At 46.8% G+C, this 26,600-nt stretch overlaps 1 protein-coding gene across 3 annotated transcripts in view; it reads right to left on the reverse strand.

The window, feature by feature from the left end:
* Window positions 1-26,600, reverse strand: part of LOC138511696 (general transcription factor IIH subunit 2) — a 1,250,606-nt gene that overhangs the window by 883,807 nt on the left and 340,199 nt on the right. For all 3 annotated transcript variants that reach the window (XM_069627529.1, XM_069627530.1, XM_069627531.1), the window contains exons 6-7: window positions 23,504-23,554; window positions 22,137-22,191 (exon numbers count right to left, since the gene is read on the reverse strand). In XM_069627529.1, coding sequence (XP_069483630.1) covers window positions 22,137-22,191; window positions 23,504-23,554 — 106 coding nt within the window. The remainder of the gene's footprint in view (window positions 1-22,136; window positions 22,192-23,503; window positions 23,555-26,600) is intronic.

Raw genomic sequence — 26,600 nt, forward strand, 5'->3', positions numbered from 1 at the left:
ATTGTGTGCTCTTGACCTATTGTGAATACTCTGTATACTGCCTAACTCCTCTTGAGGGAAGTCTGACTGCTCAGCCACAGCTACCAAGTGAATCTGTGTGCTACAGACTGCTACCAAGTGGGTTTACTGCCAAACGCCTGTAGTCTTAAATCTTTTGCAGTGGTCCCAGAGGGAATTGCACAGATTTCTGCCTAACACCTATGTGTAACAATATCAACAGAGGCCCTCAGGGGACATGGACCAGGCGCCATCGATGCAGGACGCCCTCTGCCGAAAAAGTTTCCAAAGTGCACAGCTGTGGACATTACATGTCAAAGATGTGGAATGCGTTGGAGGACACAATCCATTCGAAATCACTATACTATGCCCTCGTTAAGAGGAGTTGTGGAAAGGCTTGGTTGCTCTAAAAAAAAAAATATTTTTTTTTTTTTAAATCAAGTTGTATTAACGTTTTGTAACAAGAAGATCTGGCATTTGACAAAAAATAAACATCATTTGTAAAAGCAGATAATCGTCTTGTCCTTACTGTGTGTTCACTGCCCCCCTAGAACCCAACGACTTGCAACCTTTACAACCGGGCAAAAAGCTTCAGTGGCAACTGTGTGCTCCTACTGTCAATACCCCTCAGGTTATACACCATATTTTGAAAAAAACGGTGACCACATTTCACCAACTTTGACCCTGGATTCATTGAGAATGTGTGTCAAGTAGTCCATCTCATAGATCGTTCTGACCTTCCTTAGCCATTCCCTTTCCATGGGGACTTCCGCTACCAGAACGGAGCCACACATCTTCTGGCTGCTACCAAGAGAGTACAGGTCATGTGGTTTCCCTCCTGATCCTCTCTCTCATCCTCCTCCCATACCCCAATCAGGAGCCCCAAAGGGGATAGGTTGTACGTGATCTCATTGAACCCCCTGATCCACGAGAGTACTTCTCCCCAATAGGTTGCATGTGGACGCATCCCCACCACATGTGGTAATCTGCTCTGGGGATTCGGCGCTTCCAGCATCTTGAGTCCGCTCCTAGGTACATTTTACCAAAAGGGCAGGGGGGTGGGGGGGGTGTGCCAGCGATGCAGGATCTTAATTGCCTGCATTCTGAACTGGAGGGAAGCCGTGGGTTGGGAAGCACTTCTACACATAGTGGCCCATAATTCATCCAGTATCTCTCTTTGTAGATCCTCGGTCCATCTCTCCCTGGCTTTTGGGTCCTGTGTGAGTTCATACTTCAGCAACACTTTATAGATGCTTGCTATTTGACCTTGTGTGTCCCCCCGAACCCCAAGAAGCAGAGACTCAAAGGTTTTAAGGTCCCTTTGTAAATTGTGTCCCCGCCGTGAGGCCTTGAGAGCTCCCTTCAACTGCACATAACGAAATGGGGAGAGCTGGCCGATATGGAGGCATTCCTCCAAGGCTTCCATAGACAAACATTCCCCACACCCCCTATTCCACATCTGCCCGCCTTGTAACAGTCCTGAAATTGACTGGGGCCTGCTATAAGATTCCTTAAAGGGGGCGCCCAGATAAAGCTGATGAGGGAGGGCCAGGTCGTGATCCATCTCATGTCATTCCCCCTCCTTCCAGATTAACCACAACACTTCCAATAGAGGGTATCAGAGGACCCTACATAGTATCTCCCTCTGTGGGATCCACAACCACTTGCTCAGGGTAACCGGGGAAAGGATCGAGTTGTCCATTGCCACCTATTGCTTCTCAGAGTGCAATTCCAGATCTACCAAAACGTGCAATATATAATATGTCCCAAGGTCCGGAAGACACCTCCTCTCTCCTCCCTTGAGTGAATGAGGGTCCTATATGCTGTCCTAGGCATCTTTCCCGCTTTTGACCATTTCTAGAAAAGGTTGCAGGACCACCACTGGGAGCCTGTGGAACAGGAATAAGAATTTGGGAAGGATTACCATTTTGATATAATGGAGTCTTGCCATCCATAACAGGTTAAGTCTGGTCCATCAGTCGAGATCCCCCTTTATTTTCTCCCATAACGGACTTTTAGTTTTTGTCAAATAAGCCACCAAGGTCTCCCGGAATTTCCACTCCTAAATAACAGAACCCATCCCCCTGCGCCCAAAAACCAAATCCCTTCATGTATTCCCCAATCAGGGTTTTCTCGGGTCCCATCGGGTATACCACGGATTTGCTATGGTTCACCTTGAAGACCGACAGTTGCCCATATACCTCAAGCCTTTCCAGTAGTGTGGGAGGGAGGCCTGGGGACAGGTTATATATAGGGCGGCATCGTCCACCAATAGACATAATTTATACTCTTCCTCCCCCACTTGCACCTCTCAAAATTGGCTGTCAGCCCTGACATCTATTGCCCACGGCTCCAAGACCAATGCATACAGGAGTGGCGACGGGGGCACCCTTGTCTGGTTCCCCTTTGCAACCCGAAAGGTTGTGACTCTTCCCCATTCACCACCACTCTTGCCCTGGGACTGGAGTACAAGGCCGCTACCCAACTCTCCCACTCCAGCCCATGCCAGCACCCGTTTCAGGAACAACCAGCTAACGCGGTCAAAAGTCTTCTTGGCGTCTAAGGATAGTATCAAGGTTCGCCTTTCTTTAACCATGGGCGAGTGTAGCACATTAAGGGCCCCCTGCCGATTTCTAATAAAACCCGTCTGATTCAGGTGGACCAATCTAAGCAGAACCCTCTCGAGCCTGGTGGCCAGTATCCTCGCGAAAAGCTTGGCGTCCACATTAAGGAGCGAGATGGGCCCGATAGCTGACAATATGTGGGATCCTTCCCTGGTTTGGGTAGCACCACTACTCTGGCCTCCAGGAAGGAGGGGGCACTTCACCTATTTCGCTGGAGGTGTTGAAAACCCTTGCCAACGGTGCTGCCATCAACTCCTGAAATTGTTCAAGAAATCGGTGGTGTACCCAGCCTCCCGCGGGGCTTTACCAGCATTCAATCTCCCTATGGCAGCCACTACCTCTTTCGCTGTGACCTCGGCCTCTAGCGCCGCAATTTCCTCAGGGGTGAGTATGTCTTAATCGCTTGGTCCCCCGGATCCAGTGCCTTCCTATATAGCTCCTCGTAGTTCATGGTCTTTCCATCGAATGACATTGCATCGAAATGCTGTCTTTTACATGTAACAGTACATTTCCATGGAAACCAGTCCATCGAATATATAAATGGCCAAGTTATGTAAAATGTAAAAAATAGCATTTCCATGCATTTTTTTGTAACGTTACATGGAGCTGTCCAGTGCTGAAATTTCAGAACTGGCCAGCTCTTTGTAACATTTTAATGTTTATTGTATATTGGAGGGGGGTCCCCTCCCATGCCCCTCCAGCCCCCACGCACATCCCCCCTAGCCCAACCCCAACCCTAACTCCAACCCTAACCCGAACCCCAAACCAGCCCTAACCTAATCTAACCCTTAAGGTAACCCTAAATTTAAACCTAGCCCAAACCCCAACCCCTAAACCTTACCCTTAATCTCACCCTAAATCATACCCTGGCCCCAAATCTAACCCTACCCCTAACCCTAATTATCCATCGAAATTAACCATTGAAAATTATTCAATGAATATGCTTTTCGATGGAAAGGAAATTCAACTAATAATTTCCGATGGAAAGGTATTCGATGAATAATTTTTAAATGGAAAGTCTGGATACCGCTCCTCATAATATTCAGCAAAACACCTGGGGATCCCGTCCCGTGGGCCACCCATACCACCTTCTTTGTCTCGGATCTTCTCCACCTGTCTATCCCCTCTGCTCCCGTGACCCTGTTAGCCAGTAGTGACCACTCGCTGTCTCCCCTTTCGCAGTACCATTGCTTTGTGTTTCTCAATTTATTTAAAACTTCCCCCATAAGCGTGGCATGTAGGCCCGGTCTCTTGTCTCGAATGTCGTTTAGCAGGTCTGTCCCGTCCCCCATCCCCATTCATCTGAGCTCTGAGCCCTCGGATTTCTTCCTGTAACTTACTCTCGATGAGCCCTCATGTTTTTTCCAGGCCCCCTCTGCTATTAACAGTCCCTGTCTTGTGGCCTTAGCAGCATCCCACACAATGTTGGAGTGGACCTCCCCGGTCTCATTCACCTCGAAAAAGGATCGGATTTCGTTTCCCAAATATTCCCTGAAAACCAGATCCCGAAGTAGTACGTCATTACAGCGCCACACAGGGTTGACCCTTCTTTTGGCTTCAAATTGCCAGGACGCCATCACCATGGCCATGTGACTGTTTCTACTTTGGGGGATGTAATGTCCTTTGCTTGTTCCTATGGGATCAATAGTAGATCTATTCTGGTGTAAGTAGGGCGGGGGAGAGAAGAAAATATATCCTCTCGCCTGGGGGTGGAACACACTCCACACATCTGCCCAAAAGTCCTCGAGGAGGGCAGCAAATTCCCTGTTCTCCTTTCCCACCTGCTTAGTTGCTCCCCCTCTCGCTGACCACCAGTCCAACCCCTGGTCTGCCAACAGGTTAAAGTTCACCCCCACTAATACGTGTCCCTCCCCCATTCATCCAGTGACACAGAGACCCTTCTGAGAAAGTGGATCTGTCCCACATTGGGTGCATACACTGTGGCCAAGGTGAACAGGACTCCATCCACATGACACTTGAGCACCAGGAATCTGCCTCCAAAGCCCCTCTTGACTTGAAGCCCCTTCATGCAAAAGGAACTTGCTAGGACAATTCCAGCCCCTTCATTTTTATGGACCCTGTTGGAGGCCCACAACATTTGTCCCACCGCCCCTTTCCATAGGGAAAGCTCCATCCCCTGGCTGAAGTGTGTTTTCTGCAAGAACAAAACTGATAGCTTGAGGGACCGGAACATATTGTAGGTCCGAGACAGTTTATTTGGGGAATTCAGTCCCTTGAGGTTGAGGGTTGCGAACTTCAGGTCAACCTTATCCCAGTCTATGAAATTCCCCTGTGCCTGGGGCCATAGCCCTTCCAGTCACAGACGCCCCTTCCTCGTGCATGCCGGGCCCCTCCCCCTCCTTTCCCCCCCAACCCCCTCTGCCACGATTCCCTCCCTAACCCACATCAATCCCAACCCCAAAGAACCAGGGCATACAGCCCAGCTTGGTAGAGACACCTGGATTTCCCCAGGTCACCAGGGTATGTGTAGATTAGCGGTCAGCCTGGCTGTCCTTTCCCCACTGAGCAGGCCCCTATCAGGCGGGATACTGTCTCGATCGCCACCAGTCCTCCATCAAGTGGTTACAGCGACAGTTCACTTCAGAGGTGGTGATTGCCGGGCCCTTGGCTTCCTAGAACGTCTAGAGCTCCTTCCTCTATTACTTCCTCTGGGTTGGGCAAATGCACTCTTGAAGCGTTCCCTCAGCTTGCGCTGGTTCTACCTCTCCAGCTGCGCCTCCTCACACTGCAGTTATTTTAGGAGATTGTCTGCATCCTCACCTTGATGCAAAACATACTTTTCACCCATGAGTTCAAACATGAGGGCAAAAGGGAAGCGCCAACGGTACCTCACTCCCTTATCTTGAAGCCATTTTATCAGGGGCCTACAGTTGCAACGCTGGTCCAGGGTATAGGCAGATGGGTCTTGGAAAATCATAATCTCTGCACCTTCCCATTCAATCGTGCCCTGCTCCCTTGCTCGCTGCAGGATTTCTTCTTTATCAGTATAGTCGTGGCACTTTGCTACCACCGAGCGTGGCCCCTCAACCCTTATAAAGCCTGCCAAATGTAATGTCCCTCTCTAGTGAGGCCCCCAACAGCTGACATAATAGACGCAGCACTGAATTTTGCAGTTCCTCTGCTGTTTCCGTCTCTCGGCCTGGGAGCCCCCAAATGCAGCGATTGTTCCTCCTCTGTTTTCAAAGTCGTCCACTTTAGACTGTATCTCTCTGTCCCTGCGCTCGAGCGCCCACAGCCGCATTCCTACCTCCACGTCAACTAGGTCTGCGGCACGGTGTGAGTGTTCCAAGGCTTCCACTCGGTCCGGCACCATAGTGACTCTCTAAGTGAGCGCACCCAACAAGCATTGGACCTCCACCCTGAATGATGCAAATCTGATAGCACAGTGTGTATGTCCTGCTGTATGCCCCACAAGGCTCCCATTTCTACTCCAGCTTTCCCCACTGTTAGGGAGAATTCTCTTATAAGGCTAATTTCCCAAACCTAGTGAGTCCCCCCCAGCAGCATTGCTGGATTTTTGGGGTTTGTTTCTTTCTCCTGCTAAGAGTGAGACTCTTTCCCTCCCACTCTTAGGCATGATTTGAGGTATGTCTGACTTTTTGTGTGCTTATGGGCTATGGGTTTTTTTTCTCCATAGGGTATCATCTGTTTTTATTTGTGTGTTACACAGCACCCTCAGTGCAGTAGCACAGGGGTGTCATAGTGACCCCCAAACATAGACTCCATACCCTGGGACTGCCTGTCTCCCAGGGCATGTAAAGTCACCATTGACTTTACTAGTCCAAAATTGTGAACAGAACCAGTACAAACCATCATATTGTGGAAGTACTGGAAGGGGTTAATTCGATTGCCCCTGGGTCTGTTTCCAAGGAGGCACTATCCAGTCCCCCCTTGTCGAGTTTCTGGCTGGTGGCAGTGGTTACCACGCAAAATATTCCACCAGAATATTTCCTATGGGATTTTCCCCATTGATTTTAAACGCACCACTTTTTGGTGCAATGTTAAAGATACCCCCGGTTTATTTATTTAATATTGAATCACCAGTCGGGTCTTTTTGCCAGAACTCTTTTCTAAAATGGCGTTTGTGTCCCATCTCGAACTCCAACCAAAGTCGGGCCCTTTGTTCCACTTTTTGGCAGGCTTCTCCACAGAAGCCCTCCAACTGGTGCCACTCTGTCTGGGTTCCACAGGATGTGTGGGTGGGGGAATTGACACCCTGGACTGCGTTGCCTTAGCAACCCAAGTCGCACTCTGTTCTGATTGGGCCAGTGGTGAGCCGCCCGGCTCACCACTTCGCATGTTTGAGTGACAGCTAGGCTGTTGAATGGGAGTTTTTCTGCATAAAAGCAGGGCTTTTGGGACTGGAACTTCAGAAGTCGCCACAGGACCTAAGAAATCCAAAGAGGGGAGAAGCTGAGCCATCTTCAACGACAACACCACCGGTGGAGCCCTGCTGCAACGACCTCCCCACTTTCCCGACGACAAGAGAAGATCTTCTGCTGAAAGTGTCTTCTTCCTCTGAGCTGGTGGGATCAACCAGTTTGCCATTTCGCCTTCCAGGACGTCTCTTGGTCGAATCACCCTGGCGGCCGGATAGCCAAGCTGCACCACTGTGACAGCGAATACCAGGAACAAACCTTTTAACCGACGAACTCCGCGGCTGGTTTCTTCCCTGGGCAGTGCAACGACTCCAAGTTTCCTCCTCAACGAAATCATCTCTTCCCCTGGTCGAAACCACAAACTGCACCCGCTGCCAGGAACAACTGCCACCGCTAGAGCTTCCTCAACTTTAAAAGGTAGTGTGTTCCACCTGGCCTCCCTTTCTTCGGTTTGCTCAAGGTGACCCTTAAGTCATTGGCTTTCCAACTGGGTTGGCCCCCAGATCTTCTAACTTTATCTTTTGAACCACCCCAACCTCTTTTGAACATTTCTACAAAGACTTGAATGCATTTTGCAACTGTGTGATCTTGGGCACATTTCACCTTGCCCCATTTAAAGTGGGCCTGGCCTATGAATTTGGCTCTACACTATACTCTGCCTTTAGTAACTTGTTTTTGTCTCTTAAAAGTGTTGGGAACTGTTTTATTTTCATGAACTGCCTTTTTCTCTCCCTTTAACCTAATTATTGGAGTGCCATCTAAGTTACACGCTTACCTCTGTTTTGACAAAAAGTGGTGTTTTGACTTAGACTTGTCTAGTAATTGTTAAGGGAGATGTGAATACTTTTCTGATTGTGTTGGAACTTGCTTTTGATTTATAGTGCTAGTGTAGTTTCTAAAGTGTGTGTTAAATAAATAATTATATACTTTTGATAACAAGCTCTGGTCAGTGTTTGCTCGCTCTACTGTGTTTTTAGCCCTATTGTGTAACCTCTGTATACTGCCTAACTCTTCTTGAGAGAAGTCTGACTGCTCAGCCACAGCTACCAGGTAAATCTGGGTGGTACAGACTGCTACCAATTGGGTTTACTGCTTACTCCTGAAGTCTTAATCTTTTTGCAGTGTTCCCCAAGGGAACTGCACAGGATTCTGCCTAACACCCACCATAGTGCTTTTCTCTGCTGCGCACCACCTGGCATCTTCGCCGCATTCCTCATAGGTCCCATTTTTAGCAGGCCTGTCCTTGGCCCCAGCCAATATTGGCAGGGCCTGTGCTATTCTCTCAGCCCCTGTTGACTCGTGGGGTACTACGGTGCCTCGGAGTATATCCAGCGGTTTTGTGGGGCCACTGGGGCACAGGGTCCTTTGTCTTTTCCTTTGCTGGGGGGTGCCACACACTGCTGTTCAGCGCTGTGCCTGGATCCCTCCCTGCTCGCTTTTACAAGCTCATAAAGGCAATGGTGTGGAGTTGGGGAAGGGTGTTGTTGTCCTGCCTTGCCGATGTTGGGGGAGGGTGTTGCCCTGCCTTGCCGCTTCCCAGCCCTCGTTCCTGCCTTGTACAGTGCCAGCGCTTCGGGCAGGCGCACGGCTGTGTTACGTAAGCGGATTTCACCCGCTCTCTGTTTCCCGCAGGGGACCGCTGCTGCAGGCGCTGCTCGCTTCTATGAGCTCTGAGAGGCAGCGATATAGCGTTGGGGGACGGGCATCTTTTTTGCCGCCGCCCGGCACTCGGACCGCCCTTGAAACGGTCTCAGCTCTTCCCCGCTGTTTCTGTTCTGTGGAGGTGAGGGCCGTAGGAGAGACGGGAGCCTTCCTGTATTTTTTTTTTTTTGAAAGTTTATTTTCAGTTCATAACAAAAAACATCACCATACAATACAGGAACATATTTACAAAAAAGAAATATATACAGAGTCACAAAAAACCTTAATATCAAAGAAACCAAACCCACCCCACATCTCAGGACCTTATAAAATCAAGATCAATATATTTCCACAAATTTCCCCCATATCTTTGCAAACAGACCCATCTTGCCCTGTTTCTTATACAAACGTTCCTCCATAGCTGCCAAATCTCGCATTTCACTTAGCCACATTTCTTTATTCAAGGCAGTAGCCGATTTCCAATTTCGAAGGATAATTTTTTTACCCATTGCCGCCCCTCTAAACAACCATTTCTTTTGGCATTGAGATAGATCATCCAAGTTGAAATCGTTCCCCAGAATTATTGTCTCAAAATTAAAATCAATCATCATATCCAGGACACCCTCACAAATTTCACCAACCTCGCACCAAAACCCTCGAAACTTCACACAATCCCACATCATATGTTCCATAGTACCATCCTCCTGAACACACGCCCAACATTCTGGACCGTCCTTCAAACCTCTCCTCCACATTTATTCTGGGGTCCAATAGACCCTATTTAGGATCTTTATTTTTTATCACACATGTTGGTCCAGCTTTCCACTGTAATGTCTGTTCCAATTCTCCTCCCCCACTCAGCTCTTAGCAAATCATTGCCCTTATATTCAAAAAGAACCTGCCTATACACCCGGCATGCCAAGCCACCTCCGCCCACCAGTGTTATCCTAGTCAGAAATTCCAGATTCAGACTACTTTGAAAATCAATCACACCGACAGCCAACTTCAGTTTCCTGTAATCTGATAATCTGAAACCATCAATGCAAAATTCCCTTTGCAGATCTCCAGCACTTTTCCATTCACCCCCAGAGAAGAGGTCACCAATCCAGTTGATACCACCTAAAAAACAATCAGGCCAGAAGAATGTTTTGCCATTCAGTTTAACAGATGGGTTCATCCATAGCGACGCATTGGGATCTCTGCACGCATCCGTCCCTAAAAGGCATTCAAATTCTTCCAAGAATCTCTCAACGACGTTGTCAATACATCCTTCACCCCTTTCGATACTGTGGTCAACAATGCCCCAGGCAACAACGGACCATTAGCACTAGCCTCGGCCACCTCCCATACACCAGGATGTGTTCCCAAGAAATCAACCATGAAAGCACAACTGAAGGCCAAATGATAGGCCCTGAAATTCGGTACACCCAATCCACCTTTCTCCAAAGGTAATTGGAACTTCCACAAGCTCAATCTCGCCGGTTTTCTGTCCCACAAGAACCCTTGTATAAGCCGATCCAATTCTTTCCAATAAGATGTTTCAATTTTCAATGGGACCATACTTAAAACATAATTGATTTTAGGGGTCGACATCATTTTTAACGCATTGACCTTCCCCCAGAGGGAGAGTTTTAGTAGCCCCCATCGTTCCAAATCAGTGTTAAGAGCCCCAACAATCACATTCATGTTCACCCTTGCCAAGTCACAAATCCTCGGAGTGATCCAAATTCCCAAATATAACATCTTATCCGGACACCAACGAAACCCTAGATCAGTGACATATCTTTTGCTACACCCGGGGACCAGCGGCATCACTTCCGATTTGTCCCAATTCACTTTATAACCAGAAAACCCCTGGAATGAAGTTAAGACCTCCATTAAAGCCGGTAATGACCGATTCAAGTCCCGCAGGACCAAAAGTAAATCCTCTGCAAACAACCAAATCTTCTGTTGCAAACCCCAACACGAGACACCCACTATGTCCAAATTATTGCGTATGATAGCCGCTACAGGCTCAATCACCAGCACAAATAACAAAGGCGAGAGGGGGCAACCTTGTCGCGTTCCTCTCTCCAGTCTAAAAGGCATAGAACGAATCCCATTGGTGTTAACATCAGCTGTAGGTTCCGAATAGAAGAGCTTAAGCCATGACCTAAAATTCACTCCAAATACAAATTTCTCAAGGACCATAAATAAGAAATCCCATTCCACCCGGTCAAAAGCCTTTTCCGCGTCTAATGAAACAACTGCTGCATCATCTGATCCGTCATTAGCCTTATTAATAGTATGGTATAACCTTCTGATGTTTCTGGATGTTTTCCTCCCTTTCACAAAACCCGACTGATTTACATCGATCAATTTCGGCAGAAGATCCTCAAGTCGACCAGCCAAGACCTTGGCCAAAATTTTGTTGTCTGTGTTAATGAGACTAATCGGTCGATAACTCCCAGGGAGCGTCTCATCCTTTCCCTTTTTGGGGGAAAACAGATATCATGGCATGTCTAGTCGAAGCCGGTAACAACCCATTAGCCAAAGAGGACACATACATGTCCTTAAGTAGATTCAGAACCGAATCTGGCAATATCTTGTAGAATTCTACCGGAAAGCCGTCAGGCCTAGGCGATTTCCCAACACTTAATTTGCCAATAGCTTTCTTAATCTCATCTAAAGTCAGATCCCTCTCCAGTAACCTTGAGTCACAATCCAGAATTCTAGCGAGGTTCGCATCCTCAAGAAAGTCAACACTCCCAATTTACATATCAATTTCACTCGCATATAAATGCTTGTAGTAATCCCGAAAAACACTTAATTTCATTCGGACATCCATATTCTGAACCGATGCAATCGACCGTTCAGATTCCCTCAATTTCAACCTATATGCCAGCCATTTATCACACTTCTCACCTTTCTCAAAGTATTCACATTTCAGGCCATAGTATTTTCTATCTGTCTTTTCCTCAATCATATCAAGAAGTGCTTTCATAGTTTCCTCAATTCAACATCACCATCCCTATTAATCGGATCAGCCATTACCATCTTGGACAAATCATCAATCCTAATTTCAAGAATTAATCAGGTAACCCCTCATAGTACACTTAAAGGCTTCCCAAACTACCTCTGGTCTTAAATCACCTTCCTGTATTAGGTTGGCGGGTCTCACCCGCTTTCAGTTTTCTGCGGGGGATGGATGGATCCCTCTCTCCCTCTCTCCCTCCCTCCCTCCCTCCCTCCCTCCCTCCCTCCCTCGCTCCCTCGCTCCCTCGCTCCCTCGCTCCCTCGCTCCCTCCCTCCCTCCCTCCCTCCCTCCCTGTCACCGCTGGCACTTCGGGACTTATACAGGAGCAGGAATTGCGTGCCCACCGCAATCCACCGGTTAATGAGTTGTCCTGCTTGAGGGGGTGATCTTATACGGTCTGGCCAAGCGCAAAGCTCAAGCAGCCATCTTCCTTCGAGCCCCCCTGGTGATCCCGAGCTAATACTTTCTAAAGGATTCACCATTTATTGTGGCTTTCTCTACAAAGCAGAAGCACATCCACACAGCAGACCATTTCTTTTTCGCCAGGAGTTAATTATCACTGCCCAATTGCTGGTGATGATTGCACATTTTGCATCATGGGAATAGTGTGAGGCAAAGCAATTTTTTAACATCTGTCAATATTAAACTATGAGGAGTCAACAAATACGCATTATAGTATGTCCGAAGGTTTCCAAGGCGATGTATGGCTTGTAGTTTCGAAATGTAGACTTCCTCATTATTATTCTCCCAAGATAGGTCTGTCAAGCAGTGCCTCATCTCGGGAGATTCACTCTGTTTCCAATAGTGCAATATTACTCTCCTAGCCAACAGGAACGCAATGTGCAAGAATCTACATTTAATCCCCTCCATTCTGTCATAGCCCCCCCGAGTAGGCTACACAGAGGATCCATTGGTACAGTAAGCCCTATGGTCCATGACGATTCAGTGCATACTTCTAACCAATATTTTGCAAGCATGGGATATGACTAGAACATAAGTAGATGGTCACCTTGGGGTGAATTACATAATTGCATCTTGCACAACAGTTCTCCACAATAATGTACAACGCTTGCTGGTGTGTAGTGCAATCGGTTTATAATTCTATTAGAAGACCGGAGGTGAGCATTATGCTTTTACTTCTTTAATTACTGCTCAACAGCAATTCAAAACTTCCTTTTCAAACTGTTTTTTTTTAAGAACATGTGCCCAACTGGCTTAAAAACAAACCTAAACAAAAACAAACAAAGCATGAGGACAAGAACTATCCTTCCCAAGAATCCTATAGGCTCTGTAGTCCTAGCCTCCTTTCTGTCCACCAATGGTAGTCCTTTGTCTGGTATAAACCCCTCTGACTCTAGGTCCTTTCCTCTTCTTTTTTGCTGGCTCAACAGTTAAGTGTTCCATTTATTTAGCTAAGCGTTTCATGTTATGATAATGTGAGGTTTTCTATTAAGGCTTATGTGTTCACAGCTGACATATTGTGTAGTGCGTAGGGTGCTTATTTGATACCGCGAGCGCGGCTGTGTGCGTCGCGCATCAGTGCCCGATTTCGTGAGTGACAGGGCGCATTGAGGGAACGGGCACCCCGCTAGTGGTCTTGCTCGCCTGGGGGAGCCCGTTCCCTCTGTGACGGCTAAGACGCGAAAAGCGCGTAGGTTCGCAGCCGCGGAACTGAAAGCGGGCACATTGGAGCTCCCGCGGAAGGAGACCGCGGCTCTGGCAACGTTCCGTGTGGTGAGCAGCGGTAGGACGGACGAATACACGGAGCATTTTGGTCCGATAAGAGCATTCGGAGAGGCATAAAAAAATAATAATTTACACGCTCGTGAGCTGCACTGTTACAAAGGCAGTTTAAGCTACCCATAAGCAGCTCTTGACAAGACCTACTGTCATACAGTGATGGCCTGTGACAGAGGAGAGGAGTACTGGGAAGAGTACTCAGAACATGAGCAGGAGTTACCTGAGGAAGAATTCGACCTCTCCCAGAGTTTTCAAAAAGGTATTAGGGGATTCACCTGTGAGAGCAGTAGCTCAAGGGATCCAGCCTATTCAGGACAGATTACAAGTCCTTGAAGATATTTTGGGCACAAAAGCTGGCAGAGTTGAAGACCCAGGGGAGGGGACCTCCACCACTGAGCCTCTACATAAAAGAACAAAGGGGGTGTAAAGGACGCGTTCCTTTCCAGGTCAGCAGTGCCCAGCCTCGTACCCCCTACCCAGGAGCGAAAAACATAGGGGTCACACCGTCTTCCTCAGATGAATATGAGGAACAGGAGGAAGACGTGAGAAGTCTGTCTGAGAGCATCATAGAAAAAGAGAGACAGATGAGAAAAGATGCCAGGGTGGAGGAAGGAAACCCCGAAGAGGACATGTCTGATATGTTTGAGCCTGAAGCCATCAAGCATCCGAGGTCCACTGATTGGGCGCCATCCCCAAGACTGGCGCTATACATGTCCCAGAAACTCAGAAGGAGATCAGGTTCAGATTAAAATCAGAGTGTCCCAGGCCAGAGCTCACGGGGAAGGTGGCGCAGACCCCGGAACTTGACCCCAAAATGTTGACCTTCATTACAAGGGCCGCTAAGGACACGCGCAGAGGAATGGATCGCGCATTGCGGTCCTGTCAGGATAAAGTGTTGGATCTGACAGGCCCAATAGCAAAAATCATGGACCTCGCTGAGAGGGCCATGGACACTGGGGAGCCTGTAGACCCGTACACGCTGGCTGGATGGGCTCAGAGAGCCGTTTGCCTCTTAGGAAACGCAAATACCGCGATTTCGACAGAGGCGTAGGCCTGCACTGTTGAAAGTGGACAACAAATTGGAAGACCTAGCATCAAGCGGGAGAAGGAGCGCAGGGTCTCCTATTTGGCGACACGTTCGTCAAGGAAATGAACAGATTTGTAGGGACCTACACCGCTCTCGAGAGAGCCCAGGCATCAATCAGGAAGGTTTTCCCTGCTCAGGTTTTTGCAGGGGCCGGTCGCAGCAGAGGTCGTTCGTCCGGCCGCCTCAACTTCAACAGAAGACCTCAAGGGCCCAGTGCCCAATGCTGGGAATCACGCCAACAGGATGCATTCTTCCCGAGCCGGGGAAGAGGTTTCAGAGGGCGTTGAGGACGAGGATACTTCAGGCACCAGAATAGCCCTACAGGTGAGAACGGGAGCCGCAGGTTATCCCCCGGTGGGAGGGAGAACGCTGCTTTTTATAGACAACTGGCGCGCAGTATCAGCAGACTCATGGGTGATGCAGACAGTCCAGGGTTTCCAACTAGATTTCATACAGGAGCCATGGCAGCCCTGGCCTCCCCAGCGCATACATTCCTCGGCAGAAGAGAAAGTTCTCTTAGATGCAGAATTAGAGGCCTAGCGCAGAAGCAAGCAATACAGAGGGCGCAGACTCAGGCGCAGGGTTTTCTGAGCAACATGTTTTTGGTTCACCGCAAACGGAAGGCGAGACCAGTTATCAATTTGAAGGAACTGAAAGGATGGTTAGAGTACAGGCACCTCAAGATGGAGGGGATGCACTTATTGGCAGACCTCCTAAGGAAAGACGATTGGCTAGCCCGTCTAGATTTGAAAGAGGCATACCTGAAAGTTCCAGTCGCTCCCCTGTTCAGGCGTTTTCTGCGTTTCAGGTGGAAAGAGGAGATTTGGCAGTTCAAGACCTTGCCGTTCGGGCTGGCATCAGCGCCTTGGGCGTTCACGAAACTGATGAGGCCGGTAGCCACCGCAATGCGAGAGCAAGGCATAAGGATGATCATATATTTGGATGACATCCTTCTGATGGCAGAGAGCAAAGAAAGACTGCAGAGACAGGTGCAGTGGTCGACCGCCTTTATCTCCAGCCTCGGTTTCTTGATCAGCGAGGAGAAGTTGGTGCTCGTCCCGAGCAGGAGCATGGAGTTCCTAGGCTTCGACATAGATACAAGAAAGGCCTCGCTAGCGCTCCCACCCGCCAAAATAAAGGCCATCAAGAAGGAGCTGAGATCAGCTCTGGGGAGACAGCTTATTTCGCTTCGGAATCTAGCCAGCATACTGAGTCTTCTGGCGGCCTCGATCCAGTCTATCTTCCCCGGACCGTTACACTATTGAGCCCTTCAGAGGCTCAAGATCAAGTACCTGCAGAAAGGATGGATGAGGACAGCAGGTCAGCGCTTCGTTGGTGGCTGAGCAATATGGAAGCGTGGAACGGCAGAGCCATTTTCGGGGACAGACCAGAGCTCATAATAGAGTCAGATGCCAGCAGGTCGGGCTGGGGAGCCAGGTGCGGAAGCACAGAAACAGGTGGAAAGTGGTCCCCAGAAGAGCTGGAATTGCATATCAATTGTTTGGAGCTCCTGGCAGGATCCTTCGCAGTGAAGGCGTTCTCCAGAGACAAAGCTCAATGCTGCATTCTACTAAACATGGACAATATCTCAGCGATGAGATATATCAACAAGCTCGGGGGGACGGAGTCCAAGATGCTAGTGGAGATAGCCAAGGACTTCTGGCACTTCTGCCTGAGCAGGAATATAGCGATCAAAGCGGAATATCTTCCGGGAGCAAAGAATTTTGTTGCCGATTGGAATTCTCGCTATCTAGTGGACTCCAGCGACTGGAGACCACACGAATCAGTGTTCAACAAATTGCAACGCAAATGGGGGCCACTGCATACGGATCTGTTCGCCTCCAGACTAAACGCGCACCTGCGGAATTACTTCAGCTGGAGGCTAGACCCCTGAAGCGTTGGGGACAGACGCTTTCCTTCAGTTTTGGGGACAGAACGTCCATTATGCGTTTCCCCCCTTCGCGATGATAGCCAGAACACTAGCGAAGGTGCGCAGAGACAAGGCCGAGCTAGTGATAGTAACTCCGGAATTAAGTTCTCAGGCCTGGTTTCCAATTCTGATGGAACTTTCCATGGATTTCCCTCAGAGGATCTCACACCGAGAGGATCTCCTACTAGATCCAGCAGGAGCGCCTCACCCTTTGGTTAGGGATCAGACCTTGAAGCTGTTGGCTTGCAGAATTTCAGGAGGAGATGGCGCTTGCCGGGGCTTTCAGAGGAAGCTGCAGAGCTCATCGATGTATCATGGGCCCCCTCGACAGTTAGGAGCTATAATTCCGCTTGGCAGGACTGTGAATTATGGTGCAGGGAGAGGAGTATTCCTCCCATTTCAGCTCCTATAACTGAAGTTCTACATTTTCTAGCAGCACTAAGCGCGGAGGGGAAAGCTTTCAGGACGATAGGAGTGTACAGGTCGGCCATTTCAGCGGGCTATGATCTAGTGGAAGGAGTACCCGCGGGAGAACATCCAGCGGTGATAAGACTCCTCAAGGGCATTAAGGTTAGCAAGCCTCCACGGCCTAGATAATCAGTATTATGGGACGTTACAAAGGTACTGAGCATGCTAGAGCAATGGCCAAGAAACGAGCTGCTGTCAGAGAAGCAGTTGTCTGGAAAGCTAGCTATGTTATTATGTTTAGTGTCGTGCAGGCGCATTTCTGATGTCAAGGCTCTCGAGATTGACCGGAAGATTTTCTATCCGGAAGGAGTAGTGTTCAACATAGCGCAGCGTACAAAGACTAATTCCAAGATAATTACTTATCTGTATTTTCCAGGCAATACTAAGCTCTGCGTAGCACAATGCCTAAAGAGATATGAGACAGTGACAGCCGCTGTGAGACCTGCAGGAGTGACTCAGCTCCTTATTGCGCGTAGGAAGCCATTTAAAGCAGTAGCAGTAGCGACCATAGCGAGATGGGTGAAAGAGGCCACGCAATTAGCAGGAATAGACATATCGAGTTTCAGGGCTCACTCAGCTAGGGGAGCCATGGCTTCAGGAGCTTTTGCAGCCGGAGTTCCACTGCAGGAGATCATGAAAGCCGCAGACTGGGCCAGTGATTCAGTATTTAGGACATTCTACTTTAAGCCAGTCACTAATATTACGGCGGCAGTGATTCAAAGCTTTTAACAAGCATAATGCTCGCCTCCGGTCTTGTAATAGAATGCAGATTGCCCATGCGATAAGCGCAGGAAGTCTTGATTCTATTAAAGACACGGAGGCAAGCATTATCCCGCCCATCTGAAGTTCAAATAATGTTCTACTGCATTGTATTTAAACTGTGTAAAAGATTTCCCGGCCCTGATGATGATGCCCTTATCTTTGCTTTAGGGGACGAGCAGAAAAATAACAGGGACTGATGGAAAGAAAGAGGTCTACACTGCGAAGCGCAGCAGAGTGATTACAATGGTTAAATTTGGATCTGTTTAGCAGTTACAAGACTAGACAGCGAGACAGGATGAAAAAAGAAGAGGAAAGGACCTAGAGTCAGAGGAGTTTATACCAGACAAAGGACTACCATTGGTGGACAGAAAGGAGGCTAGGACTACAGAGCCTATAGGATTCTTGGGAAGGATAGTTTTTGTCCTCAGGCTTTATGTTTTTGTTTAGGTTTGTTTTTAAGCCAGTTGGGCACATGTTCTTAAAAAAAAAGAAAAAAAACAGTTTGAAAAGTAAGTTTTGAATTGCTGTTGAGCAGTAATTAAAGAAGTAAAAGCATAATGCTCGACTCTGTATCTTTAATAGAATCAAGACTTCCTGCGCTTATCGCACGGGCAATCTGTATTATTTAGTAATTTTCTTTGGCTCATGTTCTACTTTGTGTACATTCACTGGATCTTCACATTCCATCAACGACAAATCTAAATTGACCAGTGTTGGTTAATTTTTTGCTTTTTGCTCTTTAAACACAAGCCAAACCTCTGGCATTGCTCTGGGCAACCCTCCAGACCATCGTTCTTCCACTGCCAATCCATTACGAAAGGGGAAAGACATATGCAAATCAGGCTTGGTCCCAACCCCAAAAAGGGCAGTCCAGCTCGAACTACTTGGTCATGTCCATTCTGCGCAAGACCACAAGCATCCCCACACATTTCAGCCTAATTGGGTGCCATCAGTGAGGAGTAGCTTGGGTTTCTAGGGGTGGGAACAAGTCTGATTTGCATATGGTCTTTCCCCTCCTGTAATGGCTTGGCAGGCTAAAAAGCAATGATGTGGAGGGTTGCCCAGAGCTGTGCCCGTGGTTGCGATTTGTTTAAAACCTTCCAGCCATCAACTTTTGTTTTTGCTTTGCTCCCATATACTGTGCCATGCAGAATTAAGTATCTCCCCAGTGGATCACAAAGTGAGGCGGTACACTGGAAGTTTAGATTTCTATGATTAAATACAAGTGCACCTCTTGATTTTGTTAAGTAGTCAGTAAAGTTTCTGCAGCTCCCTCATTTCTAGGCAAAGACCTACGCACCAATCTGTTTGCATGTGTCTCATGCATTAAGATAACCTTGAACGTTCCAACTCGAACATAATTTCAGAATTTACTTGAACCTCCATCTGCCATTCAAGTTAGGCATTACCTTTGTATGCCATGTATGGTAAACCATCGTATACAGCTGCAAGCATAGGATAAACTGGCAAGCATAGGATAAACTGGCAAGCATAGGACTTCTCCTTTGCCTCAAGCCCAGGGACTGCATCTCTCCAGCCCTGAAATCTCTCTACTGGCTCCCCCGGCTGCAAGGATCAAGTTCAAGACCCTTTGCATTGTCCACAAGGCTTTCTGGGGCCAGGGGCCCGAACTACATCCAACGCTCTCTTCCAAAATACCTTCCTTCTCGAGCTCATTGCTCAGCTACCTCCAACTCTTAGCTTCTCCAGGCAGAGAGTGGGGAGTAGATCCCTCTCCTATGCAGGTGCCTCCATGATCCTCTCAGACTTGAGCCAGACCACCTGAAGTTCCGAAGCAGCTCAAAACTTGCCTCTCCTCTGCCTGCTCTCTCTCTCTCTCCCCTGTTCACCTACCTGACCTACCGATCTGCTATACCGACTGGCTGCTTGGCTACCCTCAGAATCTCACTGGGTACCAGGCTCTTTCTTGATCAGTCACCCTTGCACTGCCTCCATGCCTACCACACACTTAGGGGCTGTAACTGTACCCCTACAGTCCCTTGTTCTCCTTGCACTACCCATAGCCGTGCTGCCCTAGCTGCACATTCTCCGAGCATTGCTGCCCCGTTTCCCCTCCCCTCTCCCTTGCACTCCCCCCTCTTTCCCCTTGCACTTCTTGTTCTCGCACTTGCACAATCTGAATGACACAAGGCCTAGTAAGATCATATGTCTTGTCCTCCCTCCGTCTTCACTCCCTTGTCTTGTCGCACCTAGGAACATTTGTGTACAGGCGGGTTATGAATGACTTCTCATATCAATTAGACAAGTGCTTCTAAACAAACATCCCCCTAGGAAACAACTCCTCACTCTCACCACATCCCCATCATACCTAGCGTAGACCTAAAACATAATAGAAACCCACAAACAGTTTATTCTTCAGTCTCGCAAACAGAGGGGCGCTGACAGGAGCCCATATATGCACTGTACAAAAGCAGGATCAGTGAATCAGTGCAGCTAGATCTTTGTTTAGCTTTAGAGGTAGAGTGAGCTACAGAAATGTAGTAGTTATGCTCAGGCTCGACATTCTTCAGGAATAGGAATGTTCCTTTTAATGACTTCTTCTGGAACCATGACAAAATAAGATTTTCCTTAAAATGGAAACAATTTTGCAGGAAACAGCATTGCATATTTAACCTGCTATTCAAGAAGCACTTTCTTCACCACCAGGAAAAATTTACATTAATTCTGTACAGCAGCGAAGAAGTCAGGATAGAAAAAGAAAAAATCTACTGGATTTGTAGCGTAGTTAACCCTTCACTCTGGCATACCTCTGCAGCAGGTCCCGGTCCCTGTAGTTTAAAATCCAAGCATTTATGGGTCAGGGAGGAGCCCAGGTTTAGGTTTCGTTGCTGCGGAGCAGTGTGCACGTTCTACTATAAAGTATGCGGAGAGCACAGGATCATCCAAGACATTCTTAAGAAGATCCTCCACTAAATTCTTCATATTGTCTTGTTGGGCAGCCTCAGGCACACCTATTATGTGCAAATTATTGCGCCTAAAATGCGATTCTAGGTCCTCACTTCTGGCCTGAACTATCTTCAGGTGCTTGTCCATCATTGAACCAGACTATTGTATCTTGGTGAGGTGCCATCATCTTGGCCGATCCTGATTTCCGCCATAGTTATGCAGGAGCTTTCCAGTTTTGTTCTCAGAGAGTTACATCCAACTTAGTGTTAACAGAGTTGAATCCCTCTTGCATTCTACGGCATATCTGCTGCATGTCTGGGCAGAGGACGTTTCACAGGGAGGCTCCATGTTTGAAACTTCATTCACTGCTTGTACAGGAGTAGCTGGGTACAGATCTAGCAAAGGTATTAAGGTTGCCCTGTTTTTTGCCCTTGCTGTGCACCACAGTAGCTTGCTCATCGATATGCAATGGGGCATATACAAATTTGGGGTGGTCCAAAATATTGCCACCGTTAATCAGGTTTTTACCTTCATACACCCCAGAAGGAGAAGGCTCAGGATGCAGTGTGCACAGTCAGCCTTTTTCACCACGAGCAACGATGCAGTGTTTTGTTGCAGGATCCGCCCAGAGTCAGAAGGGCTCGATTCAGAGCCCCAGCTGGGTCTACAGGTCTAGTCACTGATGCTACATACGCCACCACAAACGTTGGACCGTGGTATTGTTATCTGTCACTGGGGACCTCGGTTTACGGCTGTATGTTCGTGAACCATGGATATCACAGTACTACGCTGAAGCCATTGAGGATTCGGTGGTGTGACACAGAGCTCACGAGTTAGACAAACACCGTTTTCGGCCGCGTCACAAAACCTCCAGTTGGTACAATTCTTGATGGCATGGGGGCCACTTATTGGAAGAACCTGCCTCTCGAAACAATACTGGGAGAAAATCACCTACAGAAATAAACCAACTATTTAAAAAAAACTTTTTAAAAAAACCTTCACTTTTAACACGCAATCACAACTCTTCTGTATTTGCATATAGCAGTGACTTCCACTGAGCCTGTTGCTCCTTGCTGTTCCCCATTTAGTGACTTATGTGCACTTGTCCCCTTGTATTGTATTGACAAGGACGTTTTCGCTTGGACACTTTTTGCACTCTCCGGTCACCTTGCACTTTAGGCTGTAAATGCTTTGAACGCCTTTATCTGTATCACACCTCCATCCCCTTAAGCAGCTATGTCTGTAGTTGGCTGATTAGAAATTGCAAGTACAATAAATAGTAGATTCATGACTGTTGGAGGGAAGAAAAGCAAGGGCCATTGTAATAGGAAGTAAGAAAGACAGCAGTTTCAACCTGGTAATTACTATGGCCTATACACACATTTACAATAAATAGCTCATTTCACATCTGTACTCATCTCTTGACTGTACAACTATTACCTCTTTTCTGAGGTCGAAATATTTACAGTTCGCAATTAAAGTTAAACAATATCATAATGCATCATAAAAAGGAAAAAATCTAGCAGCAGCAAGGTTCTAGTTGCCAAACTACATTCGTGTATACCTGCAAGTTCCGTCAGTTTTTCTGCTCGTTTACTCTTTGTAACAATGAGGCCAATCTGGAGAAATAGAAATCCACTGTTATATGCTTGTGGAGGACATAAAAAAAATTCAAAATCTCCCCACTAGACCTTCAGGGTGTAGCGCATTCAACCTTTAAACGTGTGAAAGCGAACCAAAGAGAGCTCATTCTGTTTGGTTTCATATGCAGACTAAACAAACAATGGTGCTAACCCATGACCAATTGTGCTGCTCATTAGAGATCCAATCAATTTACAACTGTCTTTCCTAAAACTACTTTAAGTGCGACTCTACAATGCACCCTTTCACCACTGATGTCTCTTGTAGGGATATAGGTCTCCTGATTGAGCAAAAGCACATCACCATACAACTAGTATACATTAACTGATCTATATACTGCTATAAAACAATACACAAAGGCTGTCTGCTTGACGCCAATTGGTCACTTTGCTAAACACAAAAATGATGGTCCAAGGTCGTTCATGGTCAGCGGCCATAAATAGAATGTCTTATTAGCTTAATTTGCATTATCGTGGGATCCTGTACGAACCTCCTTTCCAGAAACGCTTCTTCTTGTACCCCTCTAATTGGATTCCGTTTTCCTTTTTAAAATATAGGTGGTACTCCCCCAAACAACCCTTTCAGATCCATTCACTCCACTGCCCCTTCCTCACATTTACTCCCTCCCATTCCTTCATTGCAACTCTCAAACATCCCTCAATGTGGCCACAGAGCCCCTGCTGCCACCATAATAGTTTTCCTTGCACCTTACCTGCAAGCATTTGTATCCCCCAGGTGTCACACGAACTGGCCAGAATGTCCTTCCCCATTGGCCATTCTTTTACAGCTCTTTTGGCTGGAGTTATGAAATTTGGCAAATTTAATTCATTCACTTGGGCCTGCTATCAGGATGTAGTTTCAGTGCATGTAAATATAGGGAACGGCCTTCATGGCAAGAAGACCCACTTCCCTGGACAGCAGCACAGGCTGGTCGAGAAAGATGGCATGCCACACTTTTTCCCGGCCAGTGTGTCTTGTCAAGCAATATTAGCAAACCAATACAGGGTGACTAACATTTGACGAATGATCAAGAGATCACATACCCTTACGGAGATAGTACTATAGGTTGACATAACATGAAATAACAGAAATAGGAGTTAGAAAAAAATGCAAGCTCTCCGCAATTATTACTGTGAGGGAGACCAAAAAGACTGAAATTTCAACTATATGTGCCCTGGCACACAAGCAGTTGCACACTGGACTAGTTTTCAATCTGTCCCTTCAGATTAAACCACAATCCATTTCCGTTCTACAAAACAATACATAATTAAGAAGTGCCTAAATACATACCTGGCTAATAGGATTTTGATCAAAGTATTCCTCAACAAAATACTCCAGGAGCTACAAAGAAAAGGATTTACAATTAAACAAAGTTGCAGAATGTAAAAAATACATTTCATGTTATCAGGTGAAAGGTCCCACATATCTCAACCATATGAAAATCGTGTGTGGTTATTTGATTATTTGTTTAGGGCGCATTGGCGATTTGCAGAGACAATTTGGAGAAAGATAAACAGCACTACCATGCACCTATGGGCCCTGGGAATGGTGCTGTAACAAACCTATTGATTTTAAACCAGATAGGTAATCCTCATTCATCATGCAATCCTATGCGGCAGTAGTAGGTTTCATTTTAATCAAGGGGCTAATTTGCTTTGTGCATTTTCCAGAACTCAAATTTTCTCTGACAAGCCCCAATATGAAGCCATATCAGGGAAGCAAATGTTAATGTGCCCCTGAAAGAGTCTTACGCCTCTCATTCTAAGGGTGCAAGCCTCTCAGGATAAAGGTACATGAAGAATTATGATTTATACAAAGTACCCTCACATGACTGGCTTTGAGTGCCCTACTGGTTGGAGGCAGATTACCTAGGCAGTATGCCAAAGATGGCTCTAGCAAGAACATGTCAAACCCAGTTTGGTGTACTAATAGCAAACCTCTATGCCCATTTTTGTAGTTTATGCTACATCCCTCCCCCAAAATCTGGGTTGGCCCAGGGATGTACAAAAGTCTTCAACACAGCACAACACAAAGGACCATTGAAAGGTTTGTCGAAAAATGCATTATTCTTGGCACAAACACATTTCAAAGAAAAAGCATGTGTACTGGTTATACACACTCCCATGATTTTCACACTGAGCCAACTTCAATCTCTCCGAGTCCTGAATGGTTCTAATGTTGTTACTTGGAAGTCAATTACTTTGTGGTATTTCACTCCAATGCATTTACTTCACTTTTTGAGGTTACTCGCCATACCCTCCCTCTCACCAAACCCTCTACTCACCTACCCTTTCCACCACACCTGTATACCAAATATACATATATAAATTACTTCCCAATGAAGTAAATTCATCATGGTGAATTACGACTAATTCACTTTGATGAAACAACTGTACACCTCTCGAATACATATTTCACATTTTACTTATTCAACACCTAACCTAATCCCAATGGATGCACAAACTGACGCACATACCGCAACTCTCAGTACTGAACACTTCTGTTAAATGATACCAACCCAAACATTGGCTACCTACACACTGTACAGCACTCCTGTGCTCTCAAGCTAGGTCTGTGCTATAAACAATAAAATAACGAGGAATGCAGGTTATGAAATAAGCGATAACCCAAGTAGGGGGGCCCAAAAAAAAAGCCCAATAAGTTTTGAAGCCATAATGGAATTTGGTGATGGGGTAAAAAGGTTTGATAATAACACAATCGAAGAAAAAAAAGGAAGTATAAAAATCCTTGTACTAGTAGACAACCAGAGCAAAGAAAATAAAACTCACAAGATAGAGTTGTGCTTAATGTTATGTTATGTTACTTGGCATTTATATAGCGCCTTATGTATCATTGGTATGACCTCACAGCGTTGGTAGGTTGAAAGCCTTCGGTTACCGTAGATAAATCCATTATCAGAAATGTTGTGTTGATTACCAGTTAAGCCAGTAACAATACTCAAGAGAAAATTAAGATGGGCTATCTGTGTTAGACAAATGCACAAAACTTGTAAGGAGTATACACAACACTAAAAGGTCAATATGATGGGCTAACCAGGATTTAATAAACGGTGTGTACTCAGAGGTTTGTAAGTCACATATGATTCCAACAAAAGGTGAAATGACCAAGACAGTGGAGTAGGATTTTAGAGTTTTGGATACCCCAGGTGAATACTGTTTAGTTAGTGGTGGAGGTTTCCCTGGTTAGTGATTCGGTTTCAGTGTTACACAAAGAGGTAATTTCTGTGAGGCCATTATACAGTGAGAAAACAACAAAAACTGCCAGCGCAAAGAAACAGAACGGAATTCCTAAGATGTTGTTGAACTAACAGGCAAAACCAATGATTGCATCACAGAAACGATAACCGACATCAACATCATGTAATGAGATGGTGTCATGATTCACTGTTTCCGCCCTTTATGGAATACGTGGTCTATTAAGCACCGTAGCATCATGTCCAGTATACTACCAACATGGCTGACGCTGCTAGGCAAGCCATGGTCTAGCGTTCCAGCTATGTCTGCCACTTCCTAGAAAACAGATACGCCCGCGGCTCTGCGCGTCTCAACGCTAACTTTTAGTGTTGTTGTACCAGCAAGCCGTTACTGTTATCCTTCCTTATCCGCCTCCTTCTCCCTTTTGTTCCAGCGGTACTGTTCGCTTCCTTCCTGGTATCCAGTTGTGTACCACTCCTCGCATTTCCGCCTTGCGGATTCGTGCGAGTTCCCTGCTCCTCCCTGAACCCTGGACTCTTCCCGGACATTGCCCAATACCCACAAGATCCCTCCTAGAATGAACGTTTCAAAGCTTACCATCTTTCCAAGGCAGGAATCCGAACATCATCCATACACCTGCATACTGGCGACTGAGGAGAATCGTCCGTTCCTGTACAAGTCTCGAACGACCAGGAAAAAAAAAGAATCAGTCGAATCCAAGAAAGAAGACTTCAAAAGACAAACAGGTGAGACAAGAGCACGAGTGTGACAGTTTGAGACGCCAAAGACCTGATATTGAATCCAACATGGAGACTGCTATACGGGACCTCATGAGAGAAATGCAGGAATTATCGACTGAAGTCCAGAACCTCAAGGCCGAAAATGCAGCTCTAAACCAACTCGCATTATCCAGGGATTCAGCATTTCAGGAGAGTGCCCTGGTAGTGGGGAGTTGTGGACAAATATGATGGAACCTCCAAGACACTGCGTACTTTTGCCTATTCATGCCTGGTTCATTCACGTTCAAACCTTACTATTTTTCTACACCCAGGGCTAAGGTGGGCCTTATAATCGCCCATCTTTCTGGAAATGCCTTAGGCTGGGCAACACCCTTGGTGAATGCGGCAGACCCTCTCCTTGACAACTACAAGGGATTCGTAGACGAATTCAAG

This window comes from Ambystoma mexicanum, chromosome 6p, assembly GCF_040938575.1.
Source record: "Ambystoma mexicanum isolate Mex_15411 chromosome 6p, UKY_AmexF1_1, whole genome shotgun sequence".
In the NCBI taxonomy this organism is placed as follows: Eukaryota; Metazoa; Chordata; class Amphibia; order Caudata; family Ambystomatidae; genus Ambystoma; species Ambystoma mexicanum.